The sequence below is a fragment of the Fistularia commersonii genome, chromosome 2 (genome assembly GCF_037954325.1).
Source record: "Fistularia commersonii isolate RoL2024-O1a breed Wild chromosome 2, RoL_Fcom_v1.0, whole genome shotgun sequence".
Lineage (NCBI taxonomy): Eukaryota > Metazoa > Chordata > Actinopteri > Syngnathiformes > Fistulariidae > Fistularia > Fistularia commersonii.
The window spans coordinates 18,184,802-18,201,325 of NC_141285.1; the positions used below are offsets into that span (position 1 = coordinate 18,184,802).

The window sequence follows — 16,524 nt, forward strand, 5'->3', positions numbered from 1 at the left end:
ATTTCATGTAACTTATGAGTAAGTTAAAAACCTCACAGGGGCTCATTACCCCAAATTTTGGGTGTATTTGGGTACTGTTCGGTGTAGATGTGAGCGATCAGGAATGAGTCCAGGTTAAACGTTTTGGAGAGGAAGTGAGAGAAGCCAGGCTAAGATTGTTCGGTCACATACAGAAGAGGGATTGTGAATATATTGGTAGACGGATGCTGGAATTGGAGCTGCCAGGCGGGAGGTCTGGAGGAAGACCAAAGAGAATATTTATGGACGTAGTGAGAGAGGATATGAAGGTAGTTGGTGTGAGACAGGAGGATACAGAGAATAGGGTTAGATGGAGAAGGCTGATTTGTACTGGCGACCCCTGAAGAGTTTAGCCAAAAGGAGAAGAAGGTGTAAATGTGAGGGAGATGAAATACTTCATTCGTATGAAGCTCTCATTTTGGTGGCCTTGGAGACTTCAAGAACAATTGCTTATTTCTGTCAGTTTTCCTGTTTTTTTTTTTTTTTGTTTCTTTTTTACAAATAATACAATTGCCATTATAACTGTTCACAAAATTTCAGCTATTTTTCCTGTCATTTTAATTCTACATGGGTGTGATTATTCCTTTTTATGCCCTTTGTTCTTAAAGACATTTAGAGGCGGTAGCAGAAAATAACATGTAAATGGCCCTATTTTGAGTCATGTTTTGTCATTATCCTGATTTTTGATTTATTGTTGCATCAGTACATGTATTGTTCATGTATAGGTTATTTGCATTGGTAATGATTACTTTGCACAGACTGCATCCCATTCTTCACCTGATATAAAAAAGACAGAGCGTTGAAAAGACAGATATCACCACAACAAACCTATAAGCTGGTGTCTTTATCATAATTATTGAACATTTATTGTCAACGTATGTTGTCTAAAAGACCTTGGATTTTGCTGCCTGCCTGTGTAACACTTGTCAGACACAATGTTTCAATCATTTGGTGGTGTCGAACCTGGATAAATCTTTTTTCCTTAAACAAAGTTTAGTTCTGGAAAAAATAAATTAAATAAGAAATATATATATTTATACATATATGTGAACCCAATACAATTCTTGGCTGTATGCTTTTGAAGTTTAACTCTCTGAGGGCAAAAAATTAGTAAAGCTGGCAAAACCCCTTTATTTAATGGATATTTTGACCAAAGCAGCCAGACTGCGAGACAATCATGATAGTAGTCTTTTATATGTTAAAGGTTGTGAATTCTAAAAAATAAACAGAAGAAATAAAATTTAAAGTTGTATTTCGCACTGCTTATTTAAATCGTGGAGAAGAAAAAGATTCCCTTTAAAACTATACATCACATTTAAACATGATCACAACAAAACAATCACACTAGGATAGGCCACTCTCTATTTTGACCCAAGATTGAGTAACACTTGGGACTAGAATGTTTTCCTGGAACACATGTCCCTATTTTTCCATACAGCGAGTGTCACTTGTGATCGGTTTATATTTCTGTCCAAATCAGAATGAAAAGGTCTCCCATTTCTGAGTTATATTCACGAGCTCCTCCTTGTTGCTGGAAAGAAACGAAACAATTGCTCGTAGAACGATTGGAGTTACAGTTACAGGATCGAGGCTTAAGTCATTGAATCACGGGCTTGCCAGTTTCTATGGAACTTATCTGTGCTGTGGCTTTTGTTTTAAGGGTCATGGAAGGTGGAGGTTACACATGACTCAACTTTATTAAGTGGTAAATAATAAAGTCACCAGAGGCTTTTTTTTTTTCCCCAAAGCCTGAAGCGGCTGTATTTGTGTTCTGTTATTAGGATTGTGTGGTCACGTTTTTTCATTGATAAAGTTGAGGTATCAGACACACATCAAGTAAAAGTAGTGGTCATAGAAACAGATATCGTATTAGATCCTGGATTTAGTGGCCAATCACTGCTCTGCATCTAATGCTCCTGGCTTGAAAAAAGATGGTCAGGCATTTATAATCAGGCATTTTGACGCATGGGCTGTGAATGAGAGGTAATTAAAAATCATTCCCTTTTTAAATATGAATCAAGCAAGTCTGGCTTCAAATTTTATATTTTGCTTAATTAAAACCGAATGTTTCAGCAGTAATTGTTGTTGCTTACATTTTCCGGTATCTGAATCCCTTTGAAGCTGTGCTTAACTACTCTGTGTAAGATTATCAAGGTCTTTTCCTATAAAAAGAGTCAATTAATTGTAAGTATTTTAGTTACTGTTATTTGTTTAGCACCATTTTTTCCAGGGCCTTTCCCAGTAACTTCTTTAACACAGTAAATGTCCCCCCACCATTGCAGTTGATGTGAAAAGGCCCAGCGGTAGAGGGTAATGGATACTGAGACTGGTGATTATCGTGAGACAAAGAGGGGAAAAAAGAAAACAATTGGGACTTGCAGGGTGTTAATGCATTAAAATGTATTCTTAGGTTAGATTCAAAACTTCTGAAAAACTTCTGTTCAATAACTTTGCGACACCATAATTCAGAGTTTTGCAGAATTATATTAAATTTCTGTGGTGGATGAGTTGCACTGAGTCAAGGAAGATATAGTAGCCTGGGTATGCATGTTTGTGTTGGAGTATCAGTTTCATCCGTCCGTTCTTGCATATGTTCTCATTTTTCTAATCTCACCCAAGTGTGTATGTGTGTATGCGCAGTGCTGTAATACATCTTCATATAGGTCTGTGTGTATAACACACCCTGGTTTTGACAGACTGAAACAAAAATCATTACTCACATCACGCCACTCTGTGGCATGTAGATTTTTTGATTAACAGCTGTAATTGAACTTGAGCCCCTCTTTCCCCTTGGATGTCCAAAAAGAACCATGCTGGATTTTGAGCTGTCTCCAACTTCAAAAGGGGCAAGATGGGAAAGAAGAGAGAGAGTGCAAGTGGAGACAGAGTAAGGGAGGGATGGGGGTGGAAATGGACTTGAAAGGGAGAGCAGGCCAAGGAGGGAAGCGACAAGAAAGGATAAGTGTGTGTGTGTAGGTGATGGTGAGATGGGGGCAAGTATTTGTCACCAAATGGTAAGGAAGAACTGTGCATATCACCTTCAGCCAAGTTCTAAAGTCCATCTTTTGAAATCTGCAGGAGCCTCTAAAGCTGTATTGACGGCCTTTTCTGTCTGCGAGGAAAGCCAGTGAGTGTCCGAGGGAGCGCACGCGCTGATGTGGGGGAAAATCCATAATGGGGAAGACGTGTCTTTCCCCTGGCTTCTTACTTGTCAGCATGAAATATTGTAGGACAGTAAACTGATACAACCATTACTTGTTTATGGTGTTGGGGAAAGGAGGTGGAGAGGGATGGACCTCTTAAACTGTTATCATTCTGAACACGTACCGCTGCCTTTTAATTTGTCATGTTATTCTGTTATAAATCAGCCTAACATCATACTAAAGCAAACAAGGAGAGAAGAGATTTGGATGATCACGTTTTTATTACTTGTCTAAACTATCCATTGTTGGCTTTCATCCAGCCTTCATAGTATTAGCTCATTTTAATACATATTTAAGAAAATGCAGGGAATAAATATATATGTGAGATTCTCAACAGAAGCTGTAAAAATTAGAATAGAGATCATATCCATACTGTTTAATGACATCTCAGTGACCAGCAAGTTAAAGTTAGAAACCGATACATTGGTTGTTTATCATTAAATTAGATTTATATTCAATTATTTCTGTGAAAATTCAGGAAAAATGCACAGTGCTGCCCTAATCCTTGTGAAAACTTATCTTTATACTTTAAGTGCTGGCATCAAATTAGCATAGTGACTTCGTTTCTCCCCGCCAATTTTCTCTTAATTCCACTCTTCAATATACTGTAATGCAATTATGCATAAGTGTGGCTTCACTGTCTCTGGATGGTCACATTATACATAAGTATGACTTCACAGAATTGAACTGATTCTCTTCTCCTTTGTCTTCCTGACAATAGGAGACATTAAATCTGAGCTCCATTCACTGGATGTCTCCCTTGAGGAAAAAAAATTGTTACTCCAGCCAAACTTAGTGGCATTATGCTAACAAATTGGATAAGGCTCAAAAGAGATGGAATGTTCATCTATACAAGTCAAACTGCCCATCTGCATAAAACTGCTGGTTTTTCCCCTTTCAATCTCATCCGTTGTTTTCAAAGTGGGTCAGCGAATTTCTCTTTGATAAATGTTGTTTTTGTTTCCAGTGGCAAGAAAATATCATTCATTACAAATTATCACAGCGGCTTCATAATTTTGGTTGTATCTGTCAGCATAACTGACTCCGGGAGGAAAAAGTATATTAAGAATTATTTGTCGCCCTGTATGCTTTTACTTCTGTCATAGGTAACATAAAACATGGGCTACCTCATTTTTCAGATCTTTCCAAAGCAAAGGTGCCATGTACTCCTTAACCTCATAAGATAGGTGCATATAGTGCATGAACTGGGCAATCAATCAATGCCATACTTTAGTACCGTGGGAGGAAAAAATGCAAACAGGGAGAACATGAAATCGCTGAATAGCTGGGAATTTTGTTATAATATAAAAAACAACACCTCAACCATGAGGGAGAGGTGACAATGCCAACCACAGTTATCTTTTTTTTTTTCTTTTTATGGCACACATGTAACATTCAGTTTTGGAAATCACCCACAATGTTGAGTTAACTAGTGATGAAAGTCACAAGATGAAATCTCGAAAATAATTATATTAATATGAGCAATGTAGTTCTATTACACAAAAGAATTTTTAATACATTATTAACAAAACATACAGACTACTTTCGAAACCATGTCTGTGCTTTGAATATCATGAATGCTGATAGAAGAGCGAAGTGTAAGGCAAGGTGTGGATCACTGTGTAAGAATCTGCTCAGTATGGCAGAGAAAGAATGCACTTTTAGTTTCTTTACCTCAACTTTCATTCCTTCTGCCAAAGTACCCTTTGTTGGGAAAATCCTTTTTTGACCCTCTCATCGAGTGCAACCTCTCTCCACCCTCCTGGCCGTTTACTGGGACTCTAATATATTAAAAAAAAAAAAAAGAAGGAAAAGGGGCCAGAGAAAAAATCCTTTGCTCAGTACACATCATTCGTAAACGATACACTCTACATATTAATTTACACAGAAAGTTGATATTCATATTTTAAAGTGCCCTTTTAGCAGTGTGTCCTGCACTACCAAAATGTTTTTTGGATGTAGAAAAACACAACTGTCGAGAATGTGGCTTCTGTTGCAACAGGTGGAGGGCCATGCATTAGATATCAATGTAGCATGAATTGTCTATGCATTCTCAACTTTGTTAACTCTCTAATAATGGGAATAACCTGACTAAGTCCACTGGATGAACGGATCTTCACAAGATTTGTGGAAGAGGCTTAGTTATGTAGTCCTGTGCTGTACTTGTCCTAATCGGTGGATGGAGCATGTACAAAGCACAGGACTTAGACATCAGAGGATGGGGGTTGGCATTCCAAGTCTGGTAAAATCTCTGTGGTGAGGGAAAGACTGCTTTCCCATCGGTCTGGTTTTGTCTAACACTTTCTCTCATCATAACTGGCCCTGTTAGTGTCTGAACATAATGCGGTATAACCTGATTGTCATGTGCCGCTTTGCTTTTAACAAACAAACTTTGAATCACAATTAAAGAGATCAAGGGATGAAGTGAAATAAGTTTACACTCAATATTTTGGCTCTTGTTTTACATCATTTTCTCAAGTATAAGTTGTACATTCATCGAACTTCTTATTGAAAGTTTCAAGTTGTTGCAAATTATGTTCCGCAGCAAACTAGTGCAGGGGTTCCCAGCCCCTGACCCACAAAAGCAGCATGCTGGAGAGTCGTGACACCCCCTCCTCCTGTGGAGAAGGTTGAAGCATACAAATACTGAGAGCAAACATTTCCATGCCTGTGCAAGTGCATCTAAATTTGAAGTGTGTAAAGTTAAATACTACTCTGGAAATGACTTTCATTCAAACATGCTCTTCAGTTGGGGATAAAAAATTTTGCGGTGCAACAATGAGGAATTCATTCACCAATTTTTTTTTTTTGTTTTTTAACTTTGTCTCACCGTCTGAAAATAATTTCGATTTATGTAGTTAAATTCTTGGCTTGCCTAACTGTTGGCTTACACCCTCCCTGGTCATCTGACTGCTTCAAGATTTTGTCGCAGCCCACTTCATCATAGTGATGAGCTGCACCCCTGGATCTTGGTAATTACTTTAGCGAGTACGTATAGATGCTGTGGCCAACCTATGAAAAACGGTTCCAAGTTGTAATAAACCGGTGAAATCTTTGAAGCAACGTCCGAAGGAGTTAACTGTTTAGAGAGTGTGAATGGAGGAAGACAACTACAATTGACCTGAGAATATTCCACAAAATTCCCCATTACAATTGTGCAAAAGATGAGCTGTAGCAATGGGAGATCAAGCAAATTGTATTGATATCTTGACAGCCCCATCTCCAGGTTCATCGTGTATGGGGGAATTCTCGAGAATAAAGACATCAAAGAGATTATAACAATACACACCGCTTTACCGAGGTGTCGTAGTTTCAGTGTTGGGCCAACTCCCCCATACTCTTCCCACTGTGATTTTAAAATGCGTTTTCTCTCATCTAGACCATGAAGGAGGTACAAAATAAGTGTTTTGCCATTTGCAATAAAAGAAAGTTTCTCTTGTTAATGGCTTGGGTATAGGCGAGTGGGGAGTGCACCTTGCTGTTCATCTGCTGCATGCGAGTGTGAGCTGTCTGGGTGATGGCCATTATGGTTCCCGCTACTGCCTGCGCGTCCGCTCCACCGGGATCACTGAAGTGTTGGAACTAACAAGCTGGTGATGCAGACAGTGGATGCACAAATGGGATTTTGTCCTGAAAGCTTTAGAGTTTGCTCCCTGTCTTCAGTAGAATGCCGGGGAGCGGGGAAGGTCGTTTGTGAGAACTGACTGAGTTATTTGCCACCAGAATGAGATGATTACATTTGATAATCTTGCTAATGATCTACTCCGGAGAGGAGAGCACATAAAATTGAATGAGCCACACAGATATACACAGCTTTTGGTCTTATCCTCTCATTCTTTTACAGCGATTCAGATTTGTGCAGAATGATACTCTCCACACAGGAATATTTTCAATTTTGCTTGTCATAGCGTAAGCGCACCCGAGATGTGGGAAAGACGTCCACACAAAGGCACATCACAACTTCACTGAAAAGCCCCCCTAGCCGTAGATATTGTTCCACACATCTTTCTTAAAAATACACACACACAGACCCCAAATCCTCACACCGCTCTCCTGTCCCAAGGTTAGTGCAGATTAAAAGATGTGACACTGATGGAGGAGGCTCCTCCTTCTCGCCCAGACTGTCGGTGTGATCGGGAGCAACCTTCTTCATTTCAGTAGGATAATAGCTAAACAGAGTGTGATCAGTCCAATTACCCCCTCATTGCAAAGGTGTTGTACTGAGGACAGCCTGAGGAGTGAGCGAACTGTCTGGCATGTAGCGGAGGTGCAACAGTCGCACCTGCTACCTCGAGTCTTTCCTTGTATGAATCTCAGTTTGTTTGTGCGGCGCTGCCAATAAAATGATGACCGAGATATGAGCCCTCAGAGGAGGATGGGCAGCCCTTTTTTTTTTTAACTGTACGGTCTCTGCACGTGTGCAATGTCGGGAGACGCTGCTCTCAACAGTGAACTTGTGTCGGTTCCATACACGGGATTATTTTGTGCTCGCTTCTCTAGGCTTACAAGGGAAAAAAATCGAATTTTTTTTCAATGTCAGTTCTTCCAATTTACAGTTGAATGGATGCATGTTTGTTTGGCCACATTACACTTTACATGTAGCAAGCTTGAATGTGTATTGTGAAATTTAATAACCAGATTTGAACAGTTTCAATCGCATTAAAAATCAAGTGAAGAGAGACCGTGAGTCTAAATTTGTCTAACTGTAGCCGTTTGTCTCATCTGTTCTATTCGGCTCACAATGTGCTAGTTTGAGCAGCTTCAGTGTCTCAGTATGTATAAAACCCCAATCACATTCAAAAATGGGCCTAGATCCTCATGTCTCCTGTGATTTTTTTTGTTTGGTTTTTTAAAGCACACATCGTTATTTAAATTGACTTTTAAATCTCCACACGGAATCTCCTTGGACGCCGATCCGACAGCTGGTGTAACTTGTTGGTTTAGTGGTATCTCTATCATCACAATCACATTGTCGAAATAAAAATCAGCCTCCTATTCTTCTGAGCTGCAGTATTTGTGACTGACAGGCAGCTAAGTCAGCACAAGACCGGTTTTGTCTGTCATGATTCATTTAGATGCACTAATTGAAAGCAATATCTTTTTCTTTTTTTGAATGGCCTATTGATGCGAACCATGCCCAGTATTACACACACACTCACAAAAGACTGAATAACATGAAGTGTGTATATGCAAAGATTAAAAACGCAGTTGCTGGAAAACGGTGGCATAAGTGATGAAGATGACAGACACATCATAGTGAGTCTTCAAAGCAGCCTTGTTTCCGGGGTAGAGGGCCTCAGGCACTTCGGATTGGTGGTCTAATTAAGAAACGTCTAACGGTGTCGTCAGAAATGTGCGCGTTAAATTCTGAAGCTTTCCACATCTGAGCCTATATCTGACTCTGGATCTTTATCGGGACACCCGTTTGAAATGCAGCCACGCACGCACATGCACAAAGGTATCAGGTGAAATTAATGTTGATTGATGCAAGTATATTAATCCCCCCCCCCCCCCCCCCCTCGATTCAAAGGCAGAAATGTTGCCAAGACATAAACAGGTCCTGTGTTCTAATTTTGTTGTTTGGTTTTTTTTTATTCGTTTGGTTGCCAACCGCATCAGGTGCTGTGTCGGATAACTTTAATGGATTTACATAAACAGCCTCTAGATGTTAGTAAATTAATAAGGGGGTAAAGACTCTGATGCTGCCGATGGAAAATGAAGTCGAGGAGTCATTGAAAAAAATATCAGTATTTCAAAGATGCTTTTTTTTTTTTCTTCCGCGCAAACATTGGCGTGAACATTGCGCTTCAGCGCTTCCCGCAGTCATCCCCCTCCGTCGGCGCATTCGCCTGATGCGCAGCGCCTCCCCAACCGCTCACTTTGACAAATTCCTGGACGTGAGCGGGTTTGCTGCGTGGATTCTCTCTCTTTCCCCACACACACGCATACGCTTAAAGCCTTTTTTTTAATATTTCAGAAGTTCACTGTCTCTGCCACACTGTCTTCTTTCTCTCTTCCCCCCTCCTCTTTCACTTTGTCAGAGCACAATGGAAGTGTGGACATTTAGGAGTTTTTTGTTGCTCTTCTCTTTCCTGCTCAAGTTTTTGGCTCATGCGGAAATCGGCTTTTCCTTAACGGCGCACGGATTTGCCCGTCCGGTGCCGCGGCTGCTTGAGCCACACGTGACGCGGGGATCCGCGGGAGTCGAGGTGGACAACGATACAAAACTTTCCGACCTGTTTCCAACCCCTGCGACGCGGGAGGAGAATGAACTCCTTCGCGGTGAGGCTGCTTTTGGAGACGACGCGGAAACAAAGTCTCCGACTCCTAAGTACAGTAACGTGTGCGGGAACAGCCGGGGACGATCCACCGCAAACGCATCCCGTGAACAGAAACGCATGGCGAAGCGAAGCGCGGATAAGAGCGTGAGTGGAGAAACCCATCCGAGGGACACCTTTACGCACACGGTCCAAGGGGTTTCCAGCTACAGAGTCGAGAACCGGCGCGCCGGGGAGGAAAGCCGAAGCTCTCACCCGAAGCAAAGCACCGAGCCGCACCTGGACACATCGACTTTCGCACTGTCGGGAGACTCCGCGCACAACCAAGCGATGGTGCACTGGTCCGGACACAATAGCAGTGTGAGTTCTTCTTTTTTGTGTGCGAAAACAATTCCAATGAAAAAAAAACAAACTATGATGCTCAGATTCTTTTAAGCGCGAAATCCGCATTTGGCTTGTTCTGTTTGGATGGATCTGACACACTTTTACGCACACCCGACTCGGTGCTTGCGGTCTTTTTTTTCCCCCTGAGAGAGTGACTCCGACCTCTAAAAGTCACGACGTGAAAAACGCCGCTTCTGCAATTACATTTGATTGAAATTACTATGACCCCCATGGAAAGTTTACGGCTGCGTGTACATTTTACAGCTGCGTTCGAGGACGCCTGACAAGATAGGAAGGCTGTCCCTCCCCCCCCCCCTCACACACACACACACACACACACACACACACACACACACACACACACAGGTATCGTCGTTAAATGTAAATCAGCTGAACTTTAACACTTCAGGAAAAATAGATTCGACGATGGGCCGTAGTTGGGCGAATAGCAGCAATCACACGACATTAATAATTTATGAAATAATCAAGTCAGCGGAAGGTGGGGAGGCTCATTTAAGTTTGGGGGGGGGGGCACTTTTACCTTGATGCTGATGAGATAGTTTGACCTTTTGGCAAATGGTAGCATACCTTTTTTGTCATTGACATTTGACTTACCTGTGTTTTGATAGTTCTGGAATTGCCTGGATAAATATGGCGTTGCGATGTACATTTGCTTTGCAAATGGTTCTCAGAAGACGCCTGCCCGTTTGTGATGGTTCTAATCAGAAGGAGATTAAATCTCTTTCTTTGCAACTACTTGCCGCAAACTGTTTACAAGCTCAGCTGAGTTATCTGACATGAAGATCTTAAAAATGAAAATTGCCTTTTTTTCTGTAGAAAAGGAGCACATCTGCCTTTTCACTTAAGGTAATTCAGATCGCATTATCGCGCTGAGCACAGGGGTGTGTAGCATCAACATTAATCAATGATAAGATCTGGGTTTTTGTATCCCAGAAATGCATGAATAGACATACATTATCTCACAAAGCAGATGGTGATATCCTTTAACATCCACTTGTTCTTGGGTTTCTTTCTGGTCATTTTTTTCTCCCGCAAAGGCAATTCAGCCTTTGTGCTAGTCGGGGGTTGTGAATCGCCTCTATTTGAATTATGAGCCTAATGTAATCAGATCTGTTGTGTATGTCTTGAAATATGCTGTTTTAGATATTGTCTCTAAAGATGGCCTTTTGTACGGCAGGACACTGTTCACTGGATTGTCACTGATGGGCTTGTCACTGTGTCCTGGCAACATTTGAGATTTATTCAGACTGAATCATCTCTGTGGTCCCAAAATCCAAAGTGAAACTGCTGAGAAAATTGATGTCATTTTATGACTGGATGTTAGAGCTCAGACTATATCAGATGTAAATGACTGATAATGAATCTAAAATGGACATTTGAAGAAAATTACTTAATTGCCGTGGTCTGGGATCATCGTATCTAATTTTCACTGGACGTGTTTGCTTATGATGTATCCAAGATGTAAAATCCCACAGAGAACAGAATGAGTGAGATGTAGATGATGCTGATGAAAAATGCCAAAGGGAGACGGGGGTCTTCGGAGTTCAGATTAAATTAAAAAATATAATAATTCTAAGCATAAAACCTCAAATCTATTCACAAATCAGCTCTCTTGACAATTATCAAAGCCTGGAGTCATAGCTTTCCAGTCCTAGAGAGCATGATAACATTAATGGGACTCGATCGAGGGGAATGAAACAAAACCATGCATTTTATGAATTCACTTTTAAATGCGAGGTTTTAATTGGCTGTACACCTTTTTTGTTCAGTAAATCTCCCTTGATTTAGAATGGGACCAAATGATAAATGCAATAAATTTAGACTAAAAAAGAAACTGAACTAATCACGAAATTTACTTGGCTTCAGATGTTGTTTGGTTAATCACTATTTCAGTCTTTTGTGTCATATGGGTGTTCAAGCTGTGATATGTAATCTTTTTAAAAAGAGCACGTGGCACATCCCACATTCAGGGGATGCAGAGCCCACTTGCATCTGATCTCTGAGGAAAAAAAATTCTTCGCGTGAAAGCCAGTCGACTGCTGGGTGATTGGGGAATTAATGGCAGCTAAACGGCTAGAGATTTCAAATCAGCCACTTTTGCGAAGCGTGTTTGGCCTCTCAAAGACAGCTGACTGCTCACGCAAGCTCAACTCCTGCCGTTAAAATAAAATTTAGTGTCAGTATAAATAATCCCATCATACCTTGAGAAAAAGGGTCTGGTCATTCCCATTTTCCTGGCATTTGTGATTTGGTCGGTGAAGCGCCAGGCATTGATGAGGCCACCTGTTCTTGGTCATGGACTAAAATCTCTACGGTTTACGTTGTTGCTGAGGTGGTCAGAGTCAAACCTGCCTGTCAGTTATGTAGCAGCATCTTTTCTGCTGTGACAGACTGGGAATCAGGCTGGGCCTCCTGGGCCACATTGCTTGCACACTTAATCAGAACGAGGGGGTTATTGTTGCGTATAATCTCATTGGTATAACTTGACAGTAAAAAAGAAAGAAATGGCACGGCACTGGGGGACACCTGTGTTAAAACCGGCTCATTAGATAGACAGTCTTTCAATTTAACATATCAGAGGGGGTTGCATAGAAACTCCTTGATCCGTAAAATCGAATGGATCAAATGGAATAGGTTCCCAATTCGCAGAGGCATTTGACCAGAGTTTTGGGGGATGCTACCACATTATGAAAAGTGCACCAACACAGAAAAGAGCCTATGCTGTAAAAGTGTTCTTTTGTATAAAAAAAGATAGATCTATTGTGTGTGTGTTTTTTTTTCCATATTTCCCAGATGTTTTCACTTGCGAAGCACTAACCTTAATGCGATTCAAAAAGTCGTCGCTCAGTCAAATGGATGGATATCTGACCTTGTGCTGCTATTTGTTTTGTAATGCTTTTTCCCTATGGTATATCTGCCAGAATGTTTTTTTGTTCCACAGCACTTTATGCAATACCTTTTCAGTTAACTGTGCTTGATATAAGGTGTACAAAGTGACTCTTTGGTCAGTCAGTTTGGTTGATGTACATTCACAGGGTTTTGGAGGCCACAGAATAGCAGATGAAAACAGCCAAAATCCTGACACGGCCCTATCTCTTAGGATCCTAAGACTCTTGGCCAACAGTTGGCTAACTTGATGTCGGTAACAGTAGGCGGCTATAACATTCGCAGCATGCTCCCCTCAATGGCATTTGTTGGCTCTGCACAGTGGCCTTTTTGGCAGACTGAATCAGCACCTGAGCTGTACGAACGATGCACAGACTACCGCTACCAGCTGGTGCGGAGAGTTTTGGAAGCACAAACATACATGTAAGCAGACTGAGGGCAGCAACCGTAATGAAGAAACTGATTTTAGCAGCTTGTACCGGAAAACATTTTCTTGGGAATCAATGTCAAAGCAAGGTAGATTAAGATTTACCACGTAGGTTCATGGCTCATGTGAAGATGGCATTTTAATGTTCTTGCATTAGGGTTGGGCACGTCAGCTTTCTGGCAATATGGTGCCCCTTAATGATTCGCAGTTAAGTTGAGAAACTGTCTTGATCCCACTGAAGTGTACCTGCAGAGTAGTTTACTTTTTCATAGTTGTTTGCCAGTGTATTCAACAATTATTAGATAGCATAAATAAATAATCCTTCAATTGGAGCAATTTTCCTGTCCCCCTGATGAGTATAAATACGATCCTTTGCTCTGTCATTCAACAGTTTGAACTCCGTCGGGAAATGTATCTTTTTACTTGCTAAATGCTCCATTATACAACTAGTCTCAGGGGTTCTCAAAAAGGCAATAGCTGAGAATGCTTTTTAAAATAATTATTACCTTAATGCCACAAAAATTAAATATTTACAAAAAAATCTTGTGAACTTCCTGTATTTTTTTTATCATGGGAGTGGAGCTACCAACACCTACAGGGAAGAACAAGACTATAAATAAATCCAAACTTTCTTTTCCTCCCATGTTGAGAATGTCAGTGATACTAAAGTGATGCACATTTTAAAAATTATGCAGCTTTTTAATTTATAAGATGTAGTCAGTGTTTGTGGGCCCAGGAACCCAGATACAGATGGCAGAATCTTAACGGATTTTACAAATGCTTTCTAGATGATAAATAGATAAGTAAACTGACTAAACCTTGGAAACTAATACACTGAGTTGAATTGAGAGTCCTTGCTTGGTTGGTTATCAAATCAAATACTTGTATACTTGAGATTGAATTGCAAAATCAACTGATAAAATTTGGAGCTGAAATTTATCGTGACAGGTTACACCCCAACGGATGCTACAGAATTAGGCGTTTTCATTATAAATGGTGTCTTTTGATAATACAAGTAGTCATTTGGTACATCATCACCCCAAACATTTATATTCACCGTATCATACAAAATAGATTTCAAAGCAATAGGTTCATGCTTCGTAAATATATGCATCTACTACCATCCTCAGGGTGTCAGTGCCTCACACCTGTACATAAATCCATATTTTCGCATGCTTCTACCAGTGCACCGTACGCTCACCTTGATTTTTACAATTGTAGCAATCCTGCATGTGCTGCAAGGTGCAAATTCATGCAAACAGATGCAGTCTGGTACCAGCAGGGTGTAGGTTACTACAGTTTATGCACTTTATCAAAAATCTGTAAAAGGAGGCTTCAGTTATTTGCACAAGAAAGTTTTCTGTAATGGTTTTGGTTTTCCGTTCTGGTGAACAAGATACATATTACATTTTTTCTGTAGTAATAATTTAGTGAAATCCCAGTCTTTAACCACAAAGTACATGCATGTGAACACTTTTTTCATGAATCATTTGTGCTCTGAGTCTATAGTGCAAATCAACACAGCGCCTCAGAGCATCTATAGCACAAAAGTGCAATTTATGTTGCAAATATAGGTTGTCTTCAGTTTCATGTTAAGCCACATTGATTTAGTTCTTCTTGCCATCCAATCTGTTTGGATGGCAACGCATTCATACACACGGTCTTCATTTTAATCAAAGTGACAAAGGTGATGCAGGATTGTAAATGTTAAGTTTGCATGTGATTAATTAGTTCAACAACCGTCAGTGTGGTACAAGTGTACTATAACTGTTATTTTGTGGGAAAGATATATCCACAGGTATGATTGATTTAATCAATTTTAAACCCAGACTTAACATATACCATGCCACTTGATAAAATAACATGCAAAGAAGGCACATTTGATATAATATGAACCAAGGGGGTGGAAAAATGAAATGCTAATAAAAATGCACTGTCACAGCATATTCAATAACCCCATAGCATTCAGGCATGACATTGTACCTGCATGAAATGATATTCAGTGATCGTTCATTAGCCTCTGACCTACCAAATTATGAGGAATATGTGAAGTATTATTATTGACCAGATTTGGTCCAAATGGAGTTTGACACAGATTTCTGACAGGGTTAAATAAGCTAGACAGGGTGAAATAAATTAATCATCTACTGTTCATAAACTTTATGTAGCTGATAACATTTCTGTGTTGCATCTATGTTGTCTCCATATGTGTTGTCTCAAAGTGGCAGCATACCTCTCTTGGTGGCATTAAGATCATTTTCTGATTCTACCATCATTTGGTAAATGTAAATGGTAACATTCTAGCATATTTTGGGTCTTAGGTGTTCCAAACGATCACCTTATTGTGTTTGAGTTTGACAAGTATTGCTTGTGCAATATAATTTGTAATATTCCGTGAACAAAATTATACCATGAATATGCAGAGATGTGTATCAAACAAATGTTCCCTTAAACCATAGTTCATAGTTCAGTGCCAAGACATACTGCATATCTTAGGTAGTATTTTGGAGCTCATCACCTTCAACAAAATATTTATCTTCTCTGGTTTATCCAATATTGTTTTTTAGATTCTCATTTTTGGTCCCTCCAGTAAGCCACACCAGGCTCTAATTATTGCATGACATAATGGATTACCCGCTTTCTGATTCAAGGAAGTTTTGGCTCATTAGTTAGGTTTCTGGATGTCCTGAATAACTGTAAAGTAATTTCTGGTTTAGTTCAGTTTTAGAATCGCCTCCCAATAATGGACATATAAAGCCTGGTCTTGCAACTCTGTTTGGGTTCACCGGGTTTGGAAACTGCATATTGCATGAATCAGCACAGCTGTTACTATGTTTAAAGATGACTTTGGTTAGCTGTGGCGGCAGCCGTCTTAAACAGTGGTTCGAGCTGCCACTTCACTGTGGTGAACATATTACGTGAGGGTGCAAAGATATTTCTTATCTGGTGAAATACAAAAGACCCTACCTAAAGTGCCACACAGACTGTTCAGTGGCAATGATGGAAAACGCACAGTGACACATTTAGAAAATGGAATTCTCACTTGATGGGTTTTCCTCAAACAAATCCTTTAAGATGACCGGTTGTTTTCACCAAAAAAAAAAAAAGATTTATAGTTAAGAAAAATGTTAAATGGATGAGCATATAAATATAGATCCAAAAATGTTCAGAAATTATGACAAATTATGACAAAGTATTCATGAAAGTAGATTAATTTTCAGAGGCCGCCCATAACAGAAACTGCATATCATTTGCATGAGTTAGCGATTTTTATTGGAGCGAATATGAATCTTCATTAATAGGGATG

General features: G+C 40.1%; 1 protein-coding gene across 1 annotated transcript in view; it reads left to right on the top strand.

Annotated features, from left to right (window-relative positions):
• The first annotated feature begins 9,074 nt into the window (after positions 1-9,074).
• The window catches only part of sorcs3b (sortilin related VPS10 domain containing receptor 3b), a 49,306-nt gene continuing 41,856 nt past the window's right edge, over positions 9,075-16,524 (top strand). The window contains exon 1 of the mRNA XM_086162087.1: positions 9,075-9,859. Within this exon, the coding sequence (XP_086018213.1) occupies positions 9,269-9,859 (591 nt within the window). The 5' untranslated portion in view covers positions 9,075-9,268. The remainder of the gene's footprint in view (positions 9,860-16,524) is intronic.